At 44.3% G+C, this 27562-nt stretch overlaps 1 protein-coding gene across 3 annotated transcripts in view; it reads left to right on the forward strand.

Annotated features, from left to right (window-relative positions):
• Positions 1-8733, forward strand: part of TRIM29 (tripartite motif containing 29) — a 46892-nt gene extending 38159 nt beyond the window's left edge. For all 3 annotated transcript variants that reach the window (XM_083588690.1, XM_083588689.1, XM_083588691.1), the window contains one exon: positions 4406-8733. In XM_083588690.1, coding sequence (XP_083444816.1) covers positions 4406-4468 — 63 coding nt within the window. In that variant the 3' untranslated portion in view covers positions 4469-8733. The remainder of the gene's footprint in view (positions 1-4405) is intronic.
• Positions 8734-27562: the final 18829 nt, after the last annotated feature.

The raw sequence follows: 27562 nt of genomic DNA on the forward strand, positions 1-27562 counted from the left end.
CTGAAAGTAAGCTCTGTTTAACTGAGTGGGATTAAGAGCATAAGAACATCTGTTAGGGAGTCTTTAATCATAATTTCTGAATGGCAGCGGGTTGGACTACATGACCTCTGTGGTCCCTTCCAACTCTACAATGTTATGTTTCCATAAGAAGAGTCCTGCTGGATGAAGCCAAAGGCTTATCTGCAGTTGGGCATCCCGTTCATACAGTGGCCAACCAAATGCTCTAATGGGAAGCCCATGAGCACAACCACACTCTTCTCACTTGTGATTCCCACCAACTGGTATTCAAAGTCACACTGCCTTCAACAATGGAGACAAAATACATGCATACGTTGCACTGTAAATCGAGGACAGGGGAAGAACTCCCCCCGTCCATTTACTATTATTTACAGAATTTCCATGCCACCTTTTTCCAACACGAAATCTCCTAAGAAACACACAGTATGACAACCACCATCATCAACCATCAGAAAGTGTTGTTGCTATAGATCTAAAAAATGCAACTGTTCCCAAAACAATACACAGATAAATGGTCAAGAACAGAGACAAATGTGCTAGTTGTCCCAGCTTTTGAAAGGAGTAAGCAATTATTCACCTATGTCTGAGAGGATGACAGGGATGGAGTCATGCGGGTCTCTGGTGGGAGGGCATCCCAAAATTCTGGAGCTAACTGTAGCCTTACATTGGTTGACAGCATGAAATATGGGACGCTCCACCTCTTTGGAGGAGCTGGCTGGCTGGTTAAATGGCCCTCATTCTATTTTGTAGATGTTGGCTTCCACAAGGGAGTGACAAGTCTGTGTCCTCTGGTCAGGAGGGCTCTGAATAAGCTACTGGTGCTTACCCACCAAGAAGGTAGCCTAACCTTCATCTGATTCCTCAGCCGTGTGCTGCAAAGCCCTCAAGTCATGGATTTCCCAAAGCGGTTCCACAAGAATACTAGTTATCAAATAGGGCTATAAAGTGATAAAACACCAGCTCTGGTACAATATCCTACCTCCCCCCTGCTCTTCCTCACGTGCTTCACATCTACAGAGGAGAAAAGGACAGCACGATTCCATAGACAACTCAGGATTTAGAGAAAGTGATTAAGGAGGATCAAAGAAAGAGATAGTGGCTAAGCTCTGTTGATGAAGAGAATCTTGATTGTCGGCTGTTGTTTTTAATAAAAATAATTAACTGCATGGCATCCAGAGAGAAGGCAGGAGGCTTGCAAATTTCACCATTCTTGGAACATGACAGTTTGGCCTAAGCCTTTCAAAATTATGAAGAAAAAAAAATATATTCTTAAGCTACTTGAGAACACTGACATCTGCAGCCTGTATGACGTGGAACCTTTGGCCCTCTTGCATGCCTAATTGTTCATATGGATAGAAGGGATGGAAGGGACATTGCTCAGTGGTTGAGCATCTCGTTTGCATGCAGAAAGTCCCAGGCTCAGCCCCTGGCATCTCCAAACAGGGCCAGATAAGACCTTGCCTGAAGCCATGGAGAGCCACTGCCAGCTACTGAAGACAGTATTGAGCTAGCTCTGTGTTTCCCAAACTTGGGTCTCCAACTGTTTTCAAACTACAGTTCCCATCATCCCTGACCACTGTTCTTGCCAGCTCGGGTTGATGGGGGTTGTAGTCCAAAAACAGCTGGAGACCCAAGTTTGGGAAACACCGAGCTAGATGGATCATTGATCTTACTTGGTATAAGGCAGCTTCTTGTGATGGCTCCCAGGGGATGGAGGTGTTTTCCCCTGGTTCAGATGCCTGATCCAATCACCCAAGTAACTTTTTCTGACCCACCACAAGACCCCACTGATTTTGGGTGGAGTGTGTTGGGGAATAAATTAGACACAGAACTGTGTAGTGGGGCAGAAGCACCCTGTTGGGGATGGCAACCAGCCCATCCTTGCTTAGCAGAGCAATCATTTTATGACTGGAGTGGGGGGGGGGGCATTAATCTCCTCCTCCACAAATCTGCATGGGTATGTCCTGTGTGTGTGCAAGAGAGTATGTGAAAAAAGAATGTGGAGTAATCACATATACTTTGGGCAATGCCTGCCACTGGCTTCCTGGGGATTGGCCAGGGTTGAATGCAATCCTTAGTGTAATTTGCTAGATTATCTGGGCCATTTTCATCTCAGCTGGCCACCCAAACTGGGAATATGCTCCAGAGTCTCCTGTACCTCCAGAGGGAACTACAGCTTGTTCTCAGTTGGGCCTGGAATCCAGGAAGGACCGCAGCTCAGTGGCAGAGATTCTGCCTAGTATGCAGAAGGTTGTGGACTCAATTCCCAGTGGCTGAAAGTTGAAAGGCCCTGGAAGTGTGTTATACTGAAACAGACCTTTGGTTCCTTTAGCTCACTCTTTTCTGACTGAAAGTGGCTCTCCTGGGCTTCAGATGGGGAGCACTTTCAGCTCTGCCTGGTGATGTTGGGAATCATATCGGCTTGCAAAGGATGTGTTTCTCACCTGAGATGGATCCTGCTTGATCTTGGAGCTGCCCCTGTTGCTAGAGTAGCTGGCATCTTCAACTGACGGGCTTCCAAGTTTTAAGAATATACAGAGCTGTTGTATGCTGAATCAGGACCTTTGTACAGCTAGCACAGTCTTACCTACGCTGAATGGCAGAAGCTCACCTGGGGATGTTCCCAGTCCTATCTGGAGATGCTGAAACAGGTTACAGCCCTAGCAACTGCCCAGCTCCACCATCTTCCTGCACTAACGATGCTAAGTTGGTCTTCTATGTGTATTCAGCAGCTAGAGCCATTTGGTCCTTGAATTGCAGTTATACCCAAAAGCAAACAATCAGGCTGATAAATAAAGAGCATTAAATGTCCCAGAATAGATGTACTTCCACTGGACTGCCGAGACTCGGCAGGAGCTTTTATGGTCTACTGGGCCAATAATCCTGCTTTTAAAGCTGCTTTAAATATGTATTTGAGTAATCCAGTCCTTAGAAAAAGGCCTGTAAACATGAGTCCTAGCAGCCAGCGGCATGGCTTGAGGAGGCCTGTCCCACCAGCCCATTGAGGGTTATTTAAAGGGTAGCTGATTCCCCTCTTTAATTAGGTACAAAATTGGCACCATAAAGCAAATGGCTTTAATACTCCAGGCAGTGCTGAACAGCAGGAACTTGGAGGGAGAGTGATGCCGAGTGAAAGGGCAGGTGGTTCCTGTCCACCACCCATTGCAAACACTTCACAATCAGCATAAATCTTTTTTTAACCAGCTGGGTTATTAGGAATGCTGCTAATACAGTGGGGTTTGCATCTAACCACCTCTCTTTAAGATAGGAAATTCACTGGATCAAAAAATTTCAAAAATGAAAGACTGCTGTTACGAGCAGGAATGGGTTTATCTGTCATTTTCAGTTTCTCTTGATTTCTCATTCTTCCAGTTCTAAGTTGAGTTCTCCACACTGCCGCAACAGTTTGTGAATATGTATATCTTTATTCGCAAAAAATTCTCATGACTCATACACATAATCTCCCAATAGACACAGATTTGTATGCAATGTTTCTTAATCTATGCACTTTTGCAAAGCATTTTTGCATACTGCATTTTTTCCATGTCATTTTCAAGAAATGTGCATTTATATGCATTTTTGTACACATCACTTGGCTGGAGAACTGCATTGTAATCTTTAGAGAAATGCAATTTTCAAAGGATGTATGTGTTTTGCTTCACATATTGTTTTGGAAAGTATTCACTTTTAAACCTGGACTGAATCAAATTTCACGAGCTATCCCTTGTTACCATTTTGATCCAGTTATTTCACATTACGCAATCTGGCTCGAGATTAACTGTAACAGATCTTTGTCAACAATTGTAACAGTTACAATAATGCATCTCGGAACCAAGCCTTATGAGGAATGGTTGAAGGAACTGGGTATGTTTAGCTTGGAGAAGAGAAGATTGAGAGGTGCTCTGATAGTCTTCCTCAAATATCTGAAGTGACAGATGGACAATGGAGCAAGCTTGTTTTCTCCAGAGGGTAGAACCTGAACCACTGGATTCAAATGACAAGGAAAGAGATCCTGACTGAATGTTATAAAAGTTTCTGCTTTGACCATGCAATGGACTCCTTCAGAAGGTGGTGGACTCTCCTTCACTGGAGGGTTTTAAAGAAAGGTTGGCTGGCCCTCAGTCAGGGAAGCTTTAACTGTGATTTCTGCACTGGAGGGGTTGAACTAGATGACTCTGGGGGTACCTTTCAACTCTACAAATCTATGAGTCTATGATAATAACTTGCATACACAGGACCTTATAGAGTTTGATGAGCTGTCTCTCCTTGCAGTTCCATTTGGCAAGGAGGAGGGCAATGGGTATCAGATATGCAGAAGGCAACAAGTCTATCCATCTGCTTCTTAATCTAAAATCACCCTGTGCTTTTTCTTTTTCTCCATTTGCAGTCCCACTACCGCCCCTTCTATGTCAACAAGGGCAATGGAGTCACTTCTAATGAAGCACCTTGATCCTAGACGATTACAAGAGGAGTCTGTTGTGCTAGGAGAGGAAGAACATATGAAAATTTTCATGGATGTCTCTACTGCTGCTGCTGTATTAACCATGCTGTTTTAATCTTTTTTCTTTCTTATTTTTTTGTAATTGATGGGAGGTGGAGAATGGTGCTCTAGGAAGAAGATGCAGTAGTGCATGCCCCATTCTAGGAGGGAATGAAGACCATCCCCCTAGCTGGATTAGGGCACCGTCATGTTATTCTTGGTAACAGCTTTTCAGCCCCTGAGAAAATAACCCCAAATGCAAACCTAGTTCTATAATGCATCCCTTTCCCCCTACCTATCTGCTTAGCTCATGCTAGGTGTCTAGTAGGGAAGATGAAATCTGAGCTGGGCATCACTTTTCTTCCCATCAGAAGGTCTGTGCCACGCCGCTGGAATTCTCAGCATAACCACTATTGCTTTCATCCAGCTTTCTGTTTGTTATAACTGCACCCACTCCCATCGGATACGCCCTGTTGACTTTTAATGGAGGCTCTTGCTGTGTAGACGCAACCCCAAAACCTGTTTGCTAATAACAACAGCAATAAAAGAAAAAACCCACAAACTTCTAACAATTCCTTGTTGCTACTTAACCGGGCATGGGCTGTGAATTGATAGGCAAAAGGATCCGTGGTGGCCCATTGATACATACTCCCTCCCTCCAGCCATCCAACTTCTCAAATTATAGAAGAAAGTGGGCGAAATCTATCCTGCTAATGGAAGATTGATTAGATGTCTCAGCTATTCCCTTCCCCTCAACCCTCTGATGATATTGGCTGATATGCTCTGGTTCACTTGTTTTGTTTTATTATCTAGAAGAAGAGTTATTACTGGAAGTTCTGAAATTTATTCTTACAATGCTACAACGGGACTCTCTCTCTCTCTCTCTCTGTGTGTGTGTGTGTGTGCATGTGCACCTACTGTTGCAAACTGAATCAGTGTGAGGTGAGAATCAGGGCAAGGGTGTTGCTATGGCTTGTACTGTCCTAACCAAAGAGCTACAGTCGTCATGGGAACCATTTCACCCAGTCCCTAGAATTGGTGCCCAAGCTTGCAGGCCACTGGCCATCTCCTACAAAGTCCCAAGAGCCTCAATCTTCAGTGGAAACTGGACACATTTTAAAGCATTTGGGCTCTTCCTTTATGGGTTCAAATAGGCCACAACTTTATTGGGTACAGATGTGAGCAGTTTGGCTTAGGCATTGGGTGAAGTCAGGCTATATCTCGACTCTCACCTGTCTGCAGGAAGTCCATCTAAGGCTAAACGACCAATAAGGGGAGCCCTATGACTTACATCAAATAGAGGCACCCCGAGGGGTTCCTGTTGGGGTCATGGCATGGCCCTAGCCCATGTGCAGGCATTGGACAGATATCGAGGAGGGGCAGGTGGAGGCCAAAACCTCCCCTCCATCCAAACAAAGGCTTACTCAATGCCTAACCTCACAAAGTTGTGACGATTGCTACAAGGTAGGCAAAAACCCAATGGCTGGTGCCAATTTGCCGAGTGGAAAAAATTCCTACCCGGCCCCAACAATATGGTGGTTGACATAGCAAGGTCATGTCAGAGCAAAGCATGAAAAGAGGGCAGCTGGGTTGGGAGATCCGGCAAAAGGTTGAGAGAGGAGAGGAGAGGAGAGGACCCCAACCACTCTGTGGTTAAATTTCCTGTGGCCATGCCCCCACTGGTCTGATTGGCCAGTGGGGCCACACTGGGCATGGCCCTGCCCAGCGCCCGTGTCACAGCTGGGACAGCACCAGGTCCCCACGCTGGGTCACTGCAGGGGCCCGGATGGCTGGACACAACACCGCCCACCAAAAAAGGTGAGTGGACTTATTGTTCACACCTGTTCTTTATACCAGCTTGCTTTCCCCCCGCCTGATACCTGGAAATATACACACTCACTCACACAAACACACAGAGCATCTGACTAACAGAGGTCACATCTTCTGCATGCTGAAAATCACCTTGTAGCTAAGCCCTCTGCAAAAGGAAGCAAGACCCTCCCCACTTAAACTACACTCTGCTCTTAAAGCAGTGCTTTAGACTTTTAAAAGTTTGTGGTGTGAAAGATCTTAACACTAGGACCCCTTATATTCTGGGGAGTTCTTATTTTTTGAAGAAGAAATGTTCCAAAGTGCAGAAACTGAGGCAGGTTTTAAGAAGTCTGATAAATATGGGGGAATGTATAGATACAGATGTATTTCACTGAAAGGGAATTTAAAGTATATAGTTCAACAAACCCCCTAAGGACCATCTTGTCTCACTTCTGAAGAGTTCCTTAGAGGGGGAAGCACCTCTCATCCAAGGTCCTATGGATACCATCTGTAGAAAAAGATTTCGTAACCTGCTGAAGCAATTTTCTCTGTTGCCCAACCTGTTCTTCCCTGACAACCACCCTGAATTTTGTTTGTCACCGTTTTGGACTGTTCTTGCTTTGTTGTTGCTTTCATTTCAGGGTGAAAGTTCTTTAAGGTAATAAAAATTACGCATTAGTGTTTTTAAAAAATAAACAAACAAGATAGAAAAAGAGAGAGCTCAGAGCAGGTTGCTAGATCTCATGATAGTGACTGATTTGTCTTGTTCTATTAGTGCACTATGAAGCCTCCCCACCCCACTCAATTTAACATAATCATTTTTTATGTTGGAAAGAATGCCTGTAAGTTATCCATGAAGACAGCTAGAGAGAGGCCAGTTGAGAACAGGCTGATGAGAGCATCACGTCCAGGTTTCCAGTAAGCAAGAGGGACATGCATTACATCTCCCCTCCCATTCCATAGAGACAATGCAGAATTTTATCATTTGCATTCCTATCCAGATTTCCGTGTCCCAAAGAAGTCAACTGAGGCCACCCCTCCTTAGCTATCACCACTGAAATAAAGCCACATAATTGGAGATATGGATCTATTGCTAACCTGTGGGATGAGGCATAATGCAAGCAAAACGCATTTGCATCATCACAGTTTAAGATGGCAAAATAGACTACCTGGAGTCTTGTTCCCCTTGTAATTGCTGCCTGAAAGTCCTCGTGCATTTGCAATTTGTTCCTCGTGGTGTTGATGATCTCGATTAAGCATGGTGGATTAGCTTGCAGGAAAGAGGGAGCTTTTGTAAGACCAGTGTTGCTTCAGTTAGCAAAGCTTATTTTGCTTATTCCCAAATGCCTTTTTTTTAAAGGTGGCACTAGAGAAAAAATGCAACACTCCAGGTGAAGCTAAAGCAAATAAGCAAAGCATAAGTGGCAGACATGACCTGAATGGATAGCTCAATTGGTTAGAGTATGGTGCTGATAATGGCAAGGTTGCAGGTTTGATTCCCATAAGGGACAGCTGCATATTCCTGCATTGCAAGGGGTTGACGTTCCCCAGGATCCCTTACAATTATTTGATTCTATGAATGCGGTGTGAAAGGAAATCAAAACCAGCTGATCACCAAAAGAGAGTGTGCTTTGCAGATCCTCCTTTTAAACTCCCTCCTAGTCATCTGCATATTGGAAGAATCCAAAGCAACAACTAACCCAACAACCCACTGCAGCCAAAATGGTCCTCTTCCATAAAGAGCTCTTAATTTGAGCTTGTTCCCCTCCAGAAAATGGTTCTAGGGCTGAACCTCAGACTGGAGGTAGTAGTGATGAAGTCAACAATGCCTTGTATGAAGAGTGTCTTGCTAACCAGACAGGACAGGCAACTCCACACATCCAGCCCCCCCCCCCAAGGTACATAAATGACTTAAGGAATTCATAACAATGAAATTAACAAATTAAGAATTAGTAATAATAAAGTCCTGGCTGAAGAGGGCTGGCCGTAAGGCAGGCCTGATCCACAACCAGCAGGACCTCTTTAGGGATCCATCCCTGGTTGCAAAATGAGAAGCAAATTATCAGAGGGAGGGGAGAGTCTCAAAGGAGCTAGCTTGAAAGGGCTTGTAATTATTATTTTTTTTTTTACAGATTTCTGTCCTTTAAATTTGAGGTGTGTGTCTGTGTGTGTGTGGTGTGTGTGTGTGTGTGTGTGTTGTCACACTGTTTTCCCTTTTGTTTTACAACATTCCCTGTTCTGGATGATATGGCAATTTAGAGGCTTTTTGAGGCGGAGGTGCTGGTTTAAAACACTAATAGTGACAAGTTAATGTTAATTGACTTCAAAAAGGAGGTTTATGTAGACGACTTTGCTTTGTAAATGTCCCTGAAAATAGAACAGTGGAACTTAAAAAAATAAAAATAAAATATTGTTTTTCTCCATTTGGAATGATTTTTTCCCCTCTTGCCAGATGTTTCATTTGTACAAAAATTCACTCCTGCTTCCGCATAAACCTGTGCTTGCATCCCATGTGCATACAATTTAGTTTTCCTTCGTATGCAGTGAGGGCTTGGCAGGAATTCTCTTACAGGTGGCGTTGTGTTATAATGTTTTAATATATCTTCTTTTCTTTCTTGGCCAAAGTGGCAGAGGTGCTTTCTTTGTGGGGAGGGGGCAGTGAGGCCGTACCCTGTTGGTGAACAAAGGGGGAGAGCAGATGTGTGGCGATCACACAGGGTCCCCAGACGTTTCACTGCCTATTGATCCCTGTGCCACCATTTTATTTCTCGCTGCCACCACCCAGGCCCTACCTGGTACAATACTGAGTCCAGTCAGGGTTAAATTGGAACATAAACTTCTGTTTATTTATTGCAGTTTAACAAGCGTGTGGTTTCATAAACGGTATCGGTCAATTACAATCATGGGGTGCCTATCCAGTCCTATAACTTCCACTACCTGCTCTCACTCACTAAACCACCTCTCAGATATTTACTTGTCTTCCCAGTCCATAACTGTTCCTGACTCAGCTTTTTTCGCTACACTAACTCAACCTGCCCACAACTCTATCCCAATTCACTCCCACTCCAACCAACCACCCAACTCCTAACAAACTCCTCTCCCAGAGCTGGTTTTATAGTCCCACTGACTCCACCCCCTGGGTCCTGATTGGGTAACCTGTTTAACTATTTCTCCTCCAACACTCTCATATGTTAACATCACAAGAAGTAAAAGCAGAAAATTCATGGGCTGTAGAGTCCCATTCTGTAGCTTCCCTCTCCAGTGCAATCTTGTTGCTAATCTTCTCTGCATCTAAATGTTAGACCCAGTCAAGAAAATAATAATGGGTATAATTTGACACTAGGCCTACTCAGATTAGAACAACTGAAATGAATGAGCATGAGAAGTTAGAATAGCTCAGTTGGTTAGAACGTGGTGCTGAGAACACCAAGGTCGCAGGTTTGATCCCTGTATGGGACAGCTGCATTGCAGGGGTTTGAACTAGATGATCCTCAGGATTACTTCCAACTCTATAAATGCACCAACCCACACCCCTGTTGATTTCAATCCATCTACTCTGAGTTCATGCTAGTTACATGCCACCAATTGTCATTATTTTGGAACAAAAGTTGCCAGTTTCCACCAGTTCCTGGAGTTGACCCTTTTGACAGCATCTTCATCTGCAGGTGCATTACACACAGGAACACAGGAAGCTGTCATAGTGAGTCAGACCAGTACTCTATCTAGCTCAGTGTTCCTGCCACTGACTACCAGCAGCTCTGAAGGGTTTCAGACTGCAGCCTCTTCTCCTAGCCCTACATGGAGATGCCAGCAATTGGACCTGGAACCTTCTGCAGGCAAAGCAGATGGTCTACCACCGAGCTCTTCCCTAAATATAATATATTACATTATGAGCAGGAGGCCACATCTATTCCCATGCTGTGTAGAAAGTGGTGTTTTGCTTTGTTGTTTCAAGCTGCCTGAAGGACACAGGAGCAGATAGATAATTTAACAAATTCTCGGAAGACTTAGAACTGTAAATGGCGACTGGTCACAATGGCTGCATCACCTCCAGGATCAATTCTGGTTACCAGTCACTGGATCACGAGCAGGAGAGGGCTATTGTGCTCATTTCCTGCTTACGGGCATCCCAGAAAAAGCATATGCTTAATCACCATGAGAACTGAATGCTTCATAGATGTTTGCCCTGATCTCCTTATGTACTTAATGGCTCCAACCATTAAAAATAAGAACCACTTGTAGCCCTTGCAAATGATTTGCTTGTTTTGTAAAGTTCAGGGCTCATCCTAAAAATAAAAGGTTTCAAATATTGCATTTTGTTCTCAAAGGCAAGGAAACACTAGAAAGGGGGGGGGAGAGTTTGTGAAGTGAGTGATCAATATTATAACCTCCTTGAACATCATCTCATAAGAGGAAGATAGGGGTTGATTCCTCTCTGCTTCTTTATGTGTTCCTTGTTTTTTTAAAATACATTGTTTTGAAACTTTGCCTATAATGAACTGACGGGTCAGAGCTGTTTCACGGAGAGGGGCTTGAGAGAAGATGGCTATAAATTCTCCTCATTTATCCTACGCATGTCGGCTTATTGGCTCTTCCCCATCCATTCTGCTTGCTGCATCCATTACTGTTATTACTGTGATTAAAAGGCAATCAAAGGAAATCTTCTCCTATTCCTAAAATGGCTGCCAATGCTTTGCTTCCAGCTCTCAGAGATGCAAGCAAAGGGTGTTTCAGGCAGCAGCTGCTGACGTATTTCAGTTTCCAGGGAGGAAGTAACAAAGGAAATGCAGAGTTTAGCCTGGTCTGGCACACAAGCCCTACTCCAGAGGAGAAGGCTGTCAATGGCTGCTGGCCATGATGGATATAGTCTGCTTGCACAGTCAGAAGGTGTTATGCTTCTGAATGCCAGTTGCTGGAAGCCACAAGAGGCGAAGGTTCTCTTGTGCTCAGGTTCCGCTTTCCGGTTTTCCACAGGCATCAGGTTGGCCACTGTAAGAACAGGATGCTGGACTCAATGGGCCATTGGCCTGATCCAGCAGCCAGGTTCTTCTTATGTTCAGGGCGCCACTGAAATTTGAAAGCCCAAAGTCTGCCACTGGCCGTAGATCTTCCCTTGTGATGGCTGCCTTAGGAAAATCTGGACCCTAGTGGGCTCCTAGCACACTTCAGCTCCTGGCAAGACAGTTGTGTGTGTCTGTTGCCATGTTCAGAATTCAGCATTCTGAGCCTGGAGGGGTGGGGTGAACTGGGAAACATATTTCCTTCAAAAGGGTTTGCTTCAAAAAAAATTGTCCCGTGAGACTTCTAATGCCAGATAATAATAATAATAATAATAATAATAATAATAATAATAATAATAATTTATTATTTGTACCCCGCCCATCTGGCTGGGTTTTCCCAGCCACTCTGGGCGGCTTCCATAGAAAACCAAAAATACACTAAAATATCACAGATTAAAAACTTCCCTGAACAGGGCTGCCTTAAGATGTCTTCTGAATGTCAGGTAGTTGTTTATCGCTTTGACATCCGATGGGAGGGCGTTCCACAGGGCAGGCGCCACTACCGAGAAGGCCCTCTGCCTGGTTCCCTGTAGCTTTGCTTCTCGCAATGAGGGAACCGCCAGAAGGCCCTCGGCGCTGGACCTCAGCATCCGGGCAGAACGATGGGGGTGGAGACGCTCCTTCAGGTATACTGGGCCGAGGCCGTTTAGGGCTTTAAAGGTCAACACCAGCACTTTGAATTGTGCTCGGAAACGTACTGGGAGCCAATGTAGGTCTTTCAAGACCGGTGTTATGTGGTCTCGGCGGCCGCCCCCAGTCACCAGTCTAGCTGCCGCATTCTGGATTAGTTGTAGTTTCCGAGTCACCTTCAAAGGTAGCCCCACGTAGAGCGCATTGCAGTAGTCCAAGCGGGAGATAACCAGAGCATGCACCACTCTGGCGTGACAGTCTGCGGGCAGGTAGGGTCTCAGCCTGCGTACTAGGTGTAGTTGGTAGACAGCTGCCCTGGACACAGAATTGACCTGCGCCTCCATGGACAGCTGTGAGTCCAAAATGACTCCCAGGCTGCGCACCTGGTCCTTCAGGGGCACAGTTACCCTATTCAGGACCAGGGAGTCCTCCACACCAGCCCGCCCCCTGTCCCCCAAAAACAGTACTTCTGTCTTGTCAGGATAACCCCAAGATATTCTCTGAAGGCTCAAAAGATTGCTGAGCATATATTTGTAACAGTTTTGCCAAAGTTTGGATTGATTTGGGTTGGAATGGGGATGTTTCTGCCTGGAAATTCTCAGCTGCAAGAAAAACCAAGCACCAATACTCTGGGAATCGTTTCTGAAACTCAGAATATGAAATTAAACACTCCAGTGCATGCAGGTCAGGAAGATGCCCTGGGAATCAACATTTTCTAGGTCACCAGAGAGTTCTGTAGGGACAACAGCCACCCTGGGAATTGCATATCCCAATGCCTCATACACCTGGGACGCCATCAGCAAGTTCAGCACAGGCACAAGGAGCCCTGGGACATTTATTTCCCAGGGTAAGTGACATCCCTACTGAGTACTTGGTTGTCCTGGAAAACTATTCCCAGGTCTCTAGTCCCTGGCACCCTGTCATTTCAGTATTACATATACCTGGGAGGACTGGGTGTCCCACAGAGATGTCTCCTGATCACTCTAGCTGTTGCCCCAGCACTACCAAGAAAATTTTGGGTCAAGAGCAGAGGGCAAGGCTCAAGGGTTAATGAAAGGGAGGATGGGGGTGGGGTGGGGGGACGTAATTGGGTCATTGAGAATAAGGCAACATTTCATAATTCCAAAATTCCTTTGAAATTGGTTGGGAAAGGAAAGTATTTTCCAAAGGAGGGAATGGAAGGAGGAAGGAACTCACATTATCCAAGCTCAGTTCCTAACTGTGTCAAGTCAGTCACTGAATACAGTCGTACCTTGGCTCCCGAATGCCTCAAACCCGGAAGTAAGTGTTCCAGTTTGAGAACGTTCTTTGGAACCCGAACATCCGATGGGGCTTCCGTGGCTTCTGATTGGCTGCAGGAGCTTCCTGCAGCCAATCAGAAGACGCGCCTTGGTTTCCGAACATTTTGGAAGTCGAACGGATTCAGTCTGACTTCTAAGGTACCACTGTACTTGATATCCCAGGGGAGTCAGTTCATGCAACCATTGCTGGTGTCAGGTTTCAGTGGGTCTTGGCTGTGGTGCCCTGAGGGCACCCTCAATGAAGTCCCCACTTACCCCTTCCCTCCGTCCAACTGAGCAGAGGATGCATGCGAAGGATGCTGCCATCTCTCTTCATAACTTGTTATTGCTTGAGAGCTCAGGGAGGGCAGGTGAATAGGCAGTGGCAGCACAGCAAGGTGCAGCAGCAGCAGAGCCCTGCAGAAATGTGGGCCTGAGCAGGTGCCCAGCAATGCCGACCTCCAACACCGGCCTTCGTTACCCAGCCTAATCCATAAAAGCAGCAGGAACTAGGGTGCACACACAGATGTGCCCAGCAGGGGTCATTGTTCCACTGCAATTCATCTGTGCCATTCGGTCTGTGCTGCTGTTCGTCTGTCTTTGCTATTGGGGGGGGGGGTGTTCAGCAGCCCCACCTGCCAACACATCTGCTTGGATAGTCAAGGAAGTGTGGTGAGAATTTAGTTGCCCTGGCTTATGGGAAGCTGGACGTGGAAGAGGATACACCGATTCAGAATCAGGTCTTTGCTTATGGCAAGGTGGAATTCAGGTTTCGGGAGTATAGGAATTTGATGCATTACAACTCCAGGCATTTACCTCTGGCTCACGGGATGGATTGGACTGATTGATTATATTTCCCTTCTGCTTTTCATTCAAATGGATCCCAAAGTGGCTGACAAACAATAAAGAACAATAACACAATAGAAAGTAATAGAACATCACAAATGCAGCATAAATCATATAGAATGATTAACAAATCATCTTGGAAACAATCTATAAAACTCTGTTAAAAAAGCAACAACTAAAAAAATAAGCTAAACAGCCTTTGGAAATACAGTGGTACCTCGGGTTACAGACACTTCAGGTTACAGACACTTCAGGTTACAGACGCTTCAGGTTACAGACTCCGCTAACCCAGAAATAATACCTCAGGTTAAGAACTTTGCTTCAGGATGAGAACAGAAATCGTGTGGCGGCAGCAGGAGGCCCCATTAGCTAAAGTGGTACCTCAGGTTAAGAACAGTTTCAGGTTAAGAACGGACCTCCAGAACGAATTAAGTTCTTAACCCGAGGTACCACTGTAGCTCCCTTATGAAGGCTCCTAGAGCTGGAGGGTGGACCAAGGCAGCTGGGGAAAGCTATTACCTGCTGGCCATCACAGACTGTCTCCCCCCTCACCTTTGCTACTCTTCTGTCACATAATTTTTTGAGGAGAAGCCACGACTGTTTAACGCGCTATCGTAGCACTTTAAATGTATGGTTCGAATGTGGCCCAAGTATTTTATTCCGGCTCCCCGTTATGAATTTTCCTAGCATCCTGAAAATAAAACCAAACACGTTCCATTGAACTTAAAGCTCCTAATTGGCGAGGGATTCAACATTCAGCTCAAACGTAAGATCCATCCCCAAAATTTCAGGCATCACCACCCCTGAATGCAAAAGATCGAGAAATATGAAGCATTTCTGAGAACAAACTCATTTACGTTCCATCTCCATCTGCTAGCGGGATTCATTCTAAAGAGCTCTCCATTAACCTTAATATCTATAAACAGAAGGAACAGTTCTAGCACAGGGTGCAGGAGGTTAATATTTATTCTAACCTTTCAGAAAAGAGGTTGAAAAATATAATACATGCCCAGATACTGGCGGTAATTAATTTATATGGGATTCCCCCCCACACACTTATAAATTAAACCTAGTAATCTTGCAGCTCCTCATCCGTCATCTGTGCGGCCCCCCAGATGGTCCTTAGGCATAGACAAACAGGCCAGCCCATTATTCAACATACGTTTTTGGACAATAATTGATATTCTTCTGCCCCTCGCCAAACAGATGCTAGCAGAGTGTCTCAAAATGATTCGCAAATATTAATTTGCAAGCGCTGACACCCCAGGGAGGCAAGCAAACATCGTTTCTGCTGGAGAGAGGGGGAGATGGCTGTCTTTCCCCATTAATTCCAAAAAAACAGGCTGAGAGATATCAGAAACGTTCTTGTTTGGAGGGGGAGGGGAATGGACCGGGTGTCTATGAAAGGGATGAAGCACTAGCAAACAGAAAACTGATACAGCAAGCATTTCTCCCCCACTTTTTTAAAAAATGGCTTGTGGTTCAGGAATGTTTGCTGTATCTTAATTTGGTGTAGCATCAGATTCGCATTAAAGTAGATGTGCCTCTCCCTGTTTATCTGTTTGTTTTGTAAAACAAAAACTTTAATAGAATAGAATAGAATAGAATGACTTGTTGAACTCTCCTTATTCGAAAAGAACCCATATTTTATTTTTGTACCCTTTTAAAAAAACCAAAAACCCCTTTTTTTCATTGCCAGTAAGAGGGGTAAGAGAAATTCAGTTTATTTCAGATGTTGGTGTGAATCCACTGAATTCTCCCTTTCCATATCAATAAGTGACCCAAAGCAAGGCTATGCTTCAAAATTCACATTTATCTGAATTTTGTTTCCCAACAAATAATGTCTGCAAATTGGTGATTAGGGGAGGTGTGTAGAAAAATGTATATAATGGTGGGGAAATGGCATATAAAAATGCATTAGATCTGGAAAAACTAGCTTACAAAACTGTGTTTATGGTGAGAAATTCGCATGAAATCATTGATGAATTTTCAAGGGTGTTTGTGTGTGTTTTTTTAAAAAAAATCACAAACTGAGAAATGTGGAGAACTGAAGAATGGAAAAATAAGAAACTGAGCCAACTGAGAATGGAGAGATTTGCTCATTCCTACTTGCTAAACACCCAGGATGCCCCTCCCACCCAATGGGATCCTACTAGGAAGCAAAATTCAAAGCTGCTATTCCCCTCCCCATCCCAGAGCAAGCAAGCACCCTACACAACCCTTCCTCATTTACATATCCCTTGCACTAGCAGGGATTTCCCTTCTTTTCTAAGTTGGTGCAGCTGCCCTCAGTGTCCTCCTGCCTCCTAGCATCATAGGCTTAACGCTATTCAGAGAGCAAATCAGTCCCTGGGGAAATACAACTCTCCCACCACACCAGTAATTTCAGCTGTGTGGGTTTTGCCTCTAGTTACTTAGTAATGTGGTGAGGAAACCACACACAGATTCCAGCCAACATATTATAGATAAAAATAGGGACATTTCTCCTTCCTGATTGCTGTACAATAGCTGGTCCATTGCATTGGCTTCTGAAGCATAATATATTAGCAAATCTGCCATAACGTAAGACTCACAAGAGTCCCCTGGCTTTGCTCTAGTGCAGCTCTCCCAGGCCACATTGCATGGATGTGTGAGATGGAGAAGCCTATCGTGTATACTTTATATAGTGGGCATTCCTGGATCCAGGAACCCTGAATGATCAATAGACGACTGCCCATTTCACTCACATGTCTCCCCATCATGCAGGTCATGTGCAAAGGAGTCTCCTCTTTCATTAAGAAAAAGAAAAGAAAATACAATAACACCTTCAGCATGTTCTGCAGAACATTTTATCTGCAGGAATGTTAAAGTGCAGTTTTTATTTTATTTATTGGATTTATATACTGACCTATACCCAGAGGTCTCAGGGCAGTTGACAGAAAAGATCACAGTATATAAAATCGAAACAAGAGCAATAACCCAGTAACAACCCCCCCCCCCAAAGAGCCACATTTTAAAAGGGTATAGGATGTCCATCAGATCAACCAAAGGCCTGGTTAAAAAGGAACATTTTTGCCTGGCGCCTAAAGGTGTATAATGAAGGCGCCAGGTGAACTTTGCTGGAAAGAGCATTCCATAGATGGGGAGCCGCTGCAGAGAAGGCCCGTTCTCGTGTTCCCACCCTCTGGACCTCTTGAGGAGGAGGCACATGAAGGAGGGCCTCAGAAGTTGATCTCAGGGTCCGGGTAGGTTCATATGGGAAGAGGCAGTCCTTGAGGTATTGCAGTCCTGAAGCTGTCTTGGAAAATTCAGGACAGACCACGAAAAAGTATAATGGAGCACCAAATTAAACTATAGACTAGATGGGTCATTGATTTGCTCCAGCAGGCTCTCCTTATGTTCCTATCTTCTTGATCTTGTAGCAGGATGGACAAGTGGTACATGAAGAAAGACAAAGTGTTGATTAGGATTTCCTGTTAGTTAAATACTCTTTCCTCCCCACCCCACATTTTTGCAAGAATCAGAAAGTATCGCAAGGTGAACAGATTTAACGCCTCTGATACAGAGTCACCTCTGCAGCGATGATGTACGGGCATCACCCGTTCTTTCTCTCCGTCTCAACTGTAAAACACAAATACCAGGGGATGTTTAGCTCCTTAGCCTGCCTTTGGCCTCTCCAGACTGCTTACGGATTCTGCCTGCCATCTCCTCTTGCAAATCCTGTAGGATTTAATATCCACTCTGTAATCTATTGGCACCAATAGGCATTATCTAACTAAACCTTAAATTGAAAATGCGAGTCTCTCCATTTTCCCAGGCTGTCGAGAAAGAAGTCGGGGGCTCTTGGAGCCCAGTGTAATTTACTCTCCTGCTAATTAAACTATGTCCATCAGCTGCCCCTGCTGAAGCACTCGGTCGGCTGATATTACGGGGGCTTGAAGGCATCGCTGTGCATGAGTGGAACTGGCTGTCAGCCTGACCATGGCAAACTGTGACAATAGACATAGTTGTGTGGAGTGCATAAGTGTGTTGGAAGATGGACATAAGAAAGTGGGTCATAAGAACTTCAGAAGGTCCATGTGGATCAGACCAAAGGTCCATCTAGTTGAGCATCATATTCTCACAGTGTCTAACCAGATGCAGCAACACTCTCCCCAATGATGATGATGATTAATTATTATTATACCGCCCTATACCCGGAGGTCTCAGGGCAGTTCACAGAATAAAATCAAAATAGAAAACCACAAAAGACATTTTTTAAAAACAATACCCCCTCCAAAAAACTTCCACATTTTAAAAGGGCATAGGATGTCAATCAAATCAACTAAAGGCCTGGTTAAAGAGGAACATATTTGCCTGGTGCCTAAAGGTCTATAACCAACAGCAGAGGCAGAACATAGTGATCATGTCTAGTAGCCTTAATATCCATGAATTTGTCTACTCCTTTTTTAAAAGCCACCCAAGCTAATGGCCATTACTATGTCTTGTGGGAGCAAATTCCATCATTTAACTATGCCCTGTGTTAGGAAGCACTTAAAAACTTTTGGAATAGAGTATTCTGTATTATATATACAATTACAGGCCAACTCCATTTTCCAAATCCTGCCTTTAACCCACAATCTTTGGACATGGACTTAGGCTCCACCCTGCACCACAGCGAACTAGTAGGCTTGTTACTGACCTCCACTTGATTAGCGATAGCTCAGCAATGGAAGAACCAGACTGAAACACCTTTGAATATATAGGACAATAATATCTGGGATACAGCAATGCCTGAGCATCTCACCAGACACAGGAGGGCAATTAAAGGCATAACGAACAGAAACACCTTCCAAAGCACATGGACCTCTTTCTTTAACTATGTTAATGACCAAAATCAAGGCCTTCCTATAGTGACCACTCAATATTCTCAGGGGTGGGATTCCAATAAGTAATATGTTTGAAGGTTTAATGTGTAAGTGTGTGTCCAGAGACAATGGATAAAACAAACAGCATTAGATGTTGTTGTTGTTTAGTCATTTAGTTGTGTTCAACTCTTCGTGACCCCATGGACCAGAGCACACCAGGCACTCCTGTCTTCCACTGCCTCCCGCAGTTTGGTCAAACTCATGCTGGTAGCTTTGAGAACACTATCCAACCATCTCGTCCTCTGTCGTCCCCTTCTCCTTGTGCCCTTCATCTTTCCCAACATCAGGGTCTTTTCCAGGGAGTCTTCTCTTCTTATGAGGTAGCCAAAGTATTGGAGCCTCAGCTTCACGATCTGTCCTTCCAGTGAGCACTCAGGGCTGATTTCCTTAAGAATGGATAGGTTTGATCTTCTTGCAGTCCATGGGACTCTCAAGAGTCTCCTCCAGCACCATAATTCAAAAGCATCAATTCTTTGGTGAAGAAAAGCATCAATTCTTCAGCTCTCACTTCCATACATCACTACATACTGATGGGAAAGTGTTTAATGGTTATTGTATTTGTTTAAAAACCAATAAAATTGCTTTAAAAAAGAGGAAGCTCCTTTGTTTTTCTGTCATCTGTCCTAAATCATCCAACATTCAGCTTCATTGTTCTAGTACTTTAAAATCTCTATTTTGGGGTGAAACGACCAGAACTGTACACAATATTTCAAATGCAATCACACCATAGATTTGTATAATGACATTATGTTATCAGCAGTTTCATTTTCAATTCCTTTCCAAATGATCCCTAGCATGGAATTTGGCCTTTTTCACAGCTGCTGCATGCTGGGTCGACATCTGGACGGAGCTATCCACCATGACCCTAAGGTCTTGTGCAATGGGCAAGTGCAGCTGATCCTCCAGCTCTATAGATTATTTCTTCAATGTGTTGCTTTCCTGTGAAAAACACACAAAGCAGTTTCCAGTTAATTGATTCCTGATTGGGAGTGCCTGGTGCTGCCCCTGAATTTCTAGAAATAAAACAATATTGTGAATTCTAAATGGAAGGTGTACATTGTGAGTTTGGACCTTTCACTCCCGAAATTGGGTGGAGTCATGGCAAAGTCACAATTTAGCCTGCCACCTTGATTCAAAATGGTTCCTGGCATCCTAGATGACCCATGGGTCCCTTCCAGCTCTATGATTCTATGACCTCCATCTTCTCCTTGGAAATCCTCATGCTGAGTTTTGGGGAGATATCTCAAGAGGCAGCCAAACCTCTGACAAAAAAAAGAGAGAGTCAAAGACATGCTAAAGTCTTGCCTGGTATCGAAATATTGATGAAGACTGCCACCCTCACCTCTGGAACCCTCATGCCAAGTATGGCAACAATATCTCCACAGATGGTCGAACCTATGCTAAAAAATGAATGCAGTCACATCCAAGTCATGTTTTGGTCCACCATCTTGCTTCAAAATGGCACCCAAACACCAACATAGGCAACAATATCTTGAGAGCTGGCTGAATCTATAGAAAATGAATGGACAAATGGACAAGCCACTTTTCAAAATATGCAACTGATCACGTTTCTATCCCACCTTTCCTCCAAGGAGCTCAAGGATAAGGTAGATGTTACTCCCTCTCCCCATTTAAGCCTATGAAGTGGGTTAAGCAGAGAGACAGTGGCAGACCCAAGGTCACCCAGTGAGCTTCAGGGCTGAGTAGAGTTTTGAACTCTGGACTCCCAGGTACTAGTCAGACACTCTATCACCATACCACTACTGGTTCTTAGCAAAGGAATGAAACATTTTGTTTGATGAAATATGAAAAATTTAAATTTAAAATATATGTACAATAAGACTACAGTCCTATACTCCAGAGGCAGCCTTCTAGATGTTGTGGACTATGAGTCTCACCACCCCTGACTGTTGGCCATGCTTGCTTGGGCTGATGGAAATTGTAATCCAAACTATCTGGAGGGCACTATGTTGACTACGCATGCTCCAAAGCAAGAGTGGGGAACCTTTGCCCCCCCCAAAAAAGTGTTGCTGAGCTACACCTGCCATCAGCCCCAGCAAGCATGCCCAATGGCTGGGGATGATGAGAGTTGAAGCTAGGCAACATCTGGAGGACCAAAGTTTTTCGACGCCTTCTCTAAAAAATCTGCCTCAGCACAATGTCCAGTACAGGCCCAGTCCATGAGACGAGTCTGGTGGACCAGACCAAATGCCCATCTAGTCCAACATTCTGTTCTCACAGTGGTTGACCAGAAGCTTGTGGGAAGCCTGCAAGGTGGAAATGAGCACAACAGTGCCTTGCCCACCTGCAATGGCCAACAACTGGAACACAGCAGCAACAATCTCATGTGCTCTGCAGATGCACTCTCAGAACCAGATAGAGGCCATCCCATTCCACCAACCCCTATGGCCAATACTCTGTTCATAACATCTGTTGGCTCACCAGCAGGCTCGGTAAACAGGCTTAACTGGAATGAGAGGAAGTGAGAGAGAATCCTAGACACCAATGTTCTTTCATTTAGTCCACCCATATATGAATGATCAAGCTGATGATTAACCTTCTTCAGTTCTATGCTTCCAAGAGAAGGAAGCAAATTTCCTGAAACTCTTCCTGCGCTTGCCCTTTGGACGTCATCGCAGGCAAACCGTTGAGCCCTGAATATCACTGAGCAATGTTCATTTTCTTTGATGATTTCCCATTTTTATTAGGAAAAGGGGGGGGGGGAGAATCCCACACAAATCAGTAAGCAAAGAAAGAAAAAATATAGACAATCCTTTTCAGCATCACTTGACTAGATTTGGTTTCATAATAGTCATCCAAAAATATGAACAGTTGTTCCGATGAATGGATAGTGCAAAATTCAAGCAAGGCTTTGTTTAATAATTATCGGGTTTGGTGGCTGGGCAATTCACAGGACCGGTGCTGTTACTCTGACTCTTGTTGTAAAAAAAGGAAAGCATTTAAAAAAAGGTTAACTGCTTGCCTAGGAGGTTTATGGTCCTTAAAGCTGCCTGCATTAGTGTAGTTATCGCAGGCAAACCTTTGACTTGACCACTTTTGTTAAGGGTGCTGAGAATTGTTAGGAGACACCTGTTCCCCTTCAAGAGTGACAATTCCAATAGTGACCTGAGAAAAGGGATTGATTATTAAATCACTCTGAGAATTGTAGGTCTGAAGGGGAATAGGGAACTCTTAACAACTTTCAGCATCCTTAATAAACTAAACTTCCCAGGATGTGTGTGTGTGTGTGTGTGTGTGTGTGTGTGTGTGTGTGAAGGCTGTGTAAAGTAGTATTATACTGCTCTAAATTTCCAGTGCAGATGGAGCCTAGCTGACTCTAGGAAGCTCATAAGCATGACATAAAAGAAATTGAAATTGCTTCCTAGCAACTGGTAGCAAGTGGAGTGCTGTCTCTGAACATGGAAGGTCCATACAGTTGTCATAACTAGTAGGAATTTGGAAATTCTTCATTTCCTAGGCCAGGAATGGGGGACCCATGAACCTCTAGATGCTGATAGTCTATACCTCCCATCATCCCTGACCATTGGTGATGCTTGTTGGAGTTGATGGGAGTTGGAGTCCAAAAACATCTGGAGGGTCACAGAGTCCACTCCAGTGACCTAGGTGGTGCTTCAAAGCAGAGGTAGCTGGCATAGAATCCCTCATATGTTCACATCAGCCCCAGTCAGCATGATGAGTGGCCAGGGATGATAGGACGGAATGACAATTGCTATCCCTTCTCCAAAGGGTCCTTCTGGTGACTTGCCATGTAGATTAGCCTCATGCAGGGCTATGGGATCCCAGTTCTGGCTCCAGGTAGCTCTTGCCTATGGCTGTGATAGTCTGATTCCAGGTTAAAGCACCATTTCTGAGGTTGGTCATACTGGTGGTGGACAGAATGGCCAGATTTCACTGTATAGAGACAAGGAGCTGTTGAGTTCTCTGTTGCACCTACATCTCAAGTAAAAATCTCTCTCTCTCTCTCTCTCTCTCTCTCTCTCTCTCTCTCACACACACACACACACACAGCACCATTCATTCCACCCCCTCATTCCACCCCACCAGCCACTCCACCATTCATGCAAGCTAATGGGATTAACCTAAATGCACACAGACACTACTGGAAGGGGGGGATGGACATGAATCAAAACATCCTGCCTAAATTACACCAGATTGTGCCCTTGTGCCTTTTCATAACTCTGTGTTCATCCCTGTCTCTTGCACAGCTGTGGTAAACATCTCAGCAGGTGTGTTTGGAGGGGGTCAAATGTGGGGCTGGAGGAGATCTCAGTACTTGGTGCTGACTGGAGAATGTTGAGATTGGTGGGGATGGAAGGCAAGGAGCCCAACAGTAGGTGGCAACGCAACCCATGACAGGCTGAGTCAAGTAATTCTAGTTTTGTCCCTCTCCTCCTCCCTGCTGAATTCCACGAAGTGAATTGAGGAGGAAGCAGCTGGTGGTCAGTGCCACCCCTGAGCTGGTTATTAAGGAAGAAGGCAGGCAGGTGGAGGGAGGTGGCTGAGGACAGCCTGACCTTGCTGGGGCAGAACCCCATTTGTCCTGATGGTCCAGCCTACACTGCCTGGCAGAGGGTGGGGAACCTATCTCAGCTCAAGAGCCACATTCTCTCATTGATAGGAAAGGGTTCAACCCTTTACCCTCCTCCCTCCCTGATTTGGGTCACATGCTGGATTGGGGCACCATACCTGCTCTTTTTACTATTTTTTTTTTAAATCACACATTTGCTCATTGCGCGCATGAGGCCACAATTCAACTCCTATCCCAAGGTTTCTAAAACTTGGGTCTCAAGCTGTTTTTGGACTACAACTCCCACCATCCCTGAACACTGGTCCTGCTAGCTAGAGATGATGGGAGTTGTAGTCCAAAAACAGCTCGAGACCCAAGTTTGGGAAACCCTGTGACCTATCCAGTAGGCAGCAAGGGTTCTTCAAGGAGCAAGTTAGAAGCTGCATCTTTATGTATGCAACAACAGCAGCAAGAATACTTATTGCAAAGTATTGGAAGACACAAGAGCTACCCACCCTGGAAGAGTGGCAGATGAAGGTGACGGATTATATGGAATTGGCGGAAATGACTGGCAGAATCCGAGACCTGGGAGAAGAGTTGGTGGAAGAAGACTGGAAGAAATTTAAAGACTATCTTCAGAAATACTGTAAAATTAATGAATGTTAAAATGATGTTGGATTGAAAATAAGTGGCATTAGCAACAAAGTTAATAAGAATATGCAAAAATGAATTGATAATGGATGGAAATATAGAGTTATAATATGTTAAGATACAGAGTTAAGATAAACGAAAGAGGGTAAGGATTTGCTGATTTGATTATTTAAATGGGAATACAAAAAGCGGAGGTGTGAGGAGGCCAAGGAAACAAGCTAATGAGTTCAAAGTTACAAAAAACGGATTTGTTTTTAATTCTTTTTTAGCTATTTGTCTTTTGTCTTTTGTATTTTTATTCTTCTTTTTTCTTTTTCATGTATTTTTCTATGTTCTCTTTTTTGTATTTTTTTCTTTTTATATGACCTTTTTTATTTTGTAAACTTATGTTTTTGTAAAACTTCAATAAATATCTTTTTTTTAAAAAAAAGAAGAAGCTGAGGCAGCTGGCAGGGCTCATGCATCAGCCCACATGCGTTTGCTGTAGACCAGAGATGGGGAACCTGTGGCCCGAGAGATGCAGCTGGACTGCAACTCCCATCATCTTTGGCCATTGGCCACCCTAGCTGGGGCTGTTGGGTCCAGCAGCATATGGAGAACCAGAGGCTCCCACTCCCTGCTGTCGACAGAGGAAGGTGCTGATAAACAGCATCATGTTCCCTCTTTCATGCTCCTTCCGCATGATTAAAATCTGAGCTAATCTCAGAAATGATTTTGAAGTGCTTATGATGACACTAATGCCACCTAAGTGCTTAAAGACAGCACTCGGTGTGTGTTTTAATGTGTTGGGGAAAAGATTAGCTAACTGCAGTCATCTCAGATTTGATGGCTTGGTTCAAAACCTTTTAAAGTCAATCAGGAAACACAGGAACATCCTCTGGCTGGGGGAGAGGGGGTCAGAGCAGGGAAGTGGGGCTCGGTTCAATCAACAGACAATGCTGGGACTCATCATATCACTTGAACTAGGGGACATCCAATGAAGCTGAACACTGGAAGATTCAGAAGAGACAAAAGAAAGTTTATTCTCTGCCCACACACAGCACATTGTTAAACTATGGAACTCACTCTTATAGGAGGCAGTGATGGCCAACAGCTAGAATGGCTTTAAAAGAGGACTCAGCAAATTCATGGAAGAGAAGGTTCTCAATGGCTACTAGCCCTGATGATTATGCTCTACCTGCACTGTCAAAGGCAGGGTATTCTCTGAACATCAGCTGCTAGGGAGGACAGGAGGGGAGACTTCTTTTGCACCGCAGTCCTGCTTATAGGTTTCCCACAGGCATCTGGGTGGCCACTGTGGGAACAGGATGCTGGACAAGTTGGGGTCTGGACCAGATTCAGCAGACTCTTTTTATATTCTTAGGACACAACTTTTTAGGAACACGGAAAGCTGCCTTATTATAAGGATGGATACTTTGTCCATTCAGCCAAGTATAGTCTATTCTGGCTGAGAGTTCCTCTCTAGGCCAGTGGTAGGGCATCTGTGGCCCTCTAGATGCTGCTGAACTGCAATTCCCATCATTCTTGATGATGCTGGTGATGCTGGAAGGGGACTGAGGGGAGCTGGAGTCCACCATGCCTGGAGGATCACTGGCTCTCCAACCTGGCCATGGACCACTTTGCTGCAACAGATGGATGCTGAGGATATTGGTTGCTTTTACGAAAGAGCAAATCAGCCCATTTCTGGTCTGTGTCCCTTTCATGCGACTTCATCCAGTTTACCTTTGAAGACAACCCTACCCAACTTGCACTTTTCAAAACAACATGAGAACCGAACCACACGTATCCATCAAAATTCACACTTCTCTGAATTTTGCAGTTCAGTTCTCTGGCCAGGTAATATGGATGTACACAGGTAGAGGGTGCATAAAAAGGCACATTTTGTGTGTGAAAATAACACAAAATTCATTATATTAGGCAAAATTGCATCATCTTCTGGAATTCCTCCCACTCTCCACTGCATCTTATTAATTACAGCTTTAGCAAGATGCATGGAAATAAACCAGCATGAAAGAAGCAGGCCAGGGCAAAATCTAAGATAGAATGTTGATCAGCACAATAAAAAACTGTGATTTAAAGAGTGGGGAGGATGCAGGAAACCAGCAATTAACTCCCAGATCATTGTTTGCCAAATAGATTAAGACAATGCCATATACAGACAGAAAGAGAGGCATGGAAAAAGCTGTAATTAGGCCAATAACAATAAAAACTACAATAAAATTGCCAGTGATCAATAAGCACAACAAGAAATGATATTTAGGTGGCTTTGCAGCTCCATGGCCTTTTTACTGTCTGGAATAGCTGATTATATGTTGTGCAGTTCTGCAGAAGTGTAAGAGCTGTAAACTGTAGAAGTGCGAATTGGGGATGGGCAGAATGTAGATCTCGGTCTATTGGTAGATCTCTGAATGATCAGCAATAGATTGGCAAATAGTTTTGACTCTCAATTATTTAACAATAGTGTGTGTGGGATGACTCCCACCCTCAATTATACTACTGAAATGAAGGAAGTGTTGGGTAAGCAGGAAAGGATTTCTATGTAGAAAGACAGTGAGATCCATTCAGTTCTGTTTTTCCAAGTCCCGGAATCCTTTAATTATAAATGTAGTTTAGTGCTGAAGGAAAAAAATTGATTCAGTATGTATGTATCTAAAGCCAAATTTATCAAATTTGCACTTTCCAAAACAATATGCAAACTGAAGCACAGCTACCCTTCAAATTTGCACATTCAGGCTGGCCCAAGACATTTTGGCATCCAAGGTGGACCCCAAAATGGTGCCCCCTCCCCACCAGGGAAGAAGGGCTCAAGGAAGATCTACATCAGGAAAAAAACAGGGGAAGAAAGATTGACATTGGGATCTGCTACCCTGGTGAACCCTGAGGCGGTTGCTTCACTTTGCCTCATGGGTGGGCTGGCCCTGTCACTTATCCACATTTTGCTCTGCAGGTCACCAGCCAGTGTTTTAAAAAAGGCTTATCTTAGGGGGAAGTGTGCTTACAGATGGATACACTAGTGAAAGTACCATGACATGTGTTCCCTTAGGGGAAATTGCTTGCAAAAATGTGTAAATTAGTCAAAACTGCACCCAAATATGTTTATTAGGACAAATTCACACTAAATTGCTGGTGGATTTTCCTGAGGATTTTAATTTTAAATCATGAACTGTAGCAAAATGGGGAGAACGGAATTAAAAATTGCAAAAATTAGAAATGAAATTGGCAGATCCTCCCATCCTTATTGTAGTCTTATGTGCCAAGTTCCGGTTGGTGGACCTCAGAATTCTGGTTAAAAATATGGTAAATATTGCAAGTGGACACCTAACCCAAGGTCTTTCACTCCAACCTTTGCTCCTACTATTACCCCATCATTG

The sequence above is a fragment of the Podarcis filfolensis genome, assembly GCF_964270895.1.
Source record: "Podarcis filfolensis genome assembly, chromosome: 15".
Lineage (NCBI taxonomy): Eukaryota > Metazoa > Chordata > Lepidosauria > Squamata > Lacertidae > Podarcis > Podarcis filfolensis.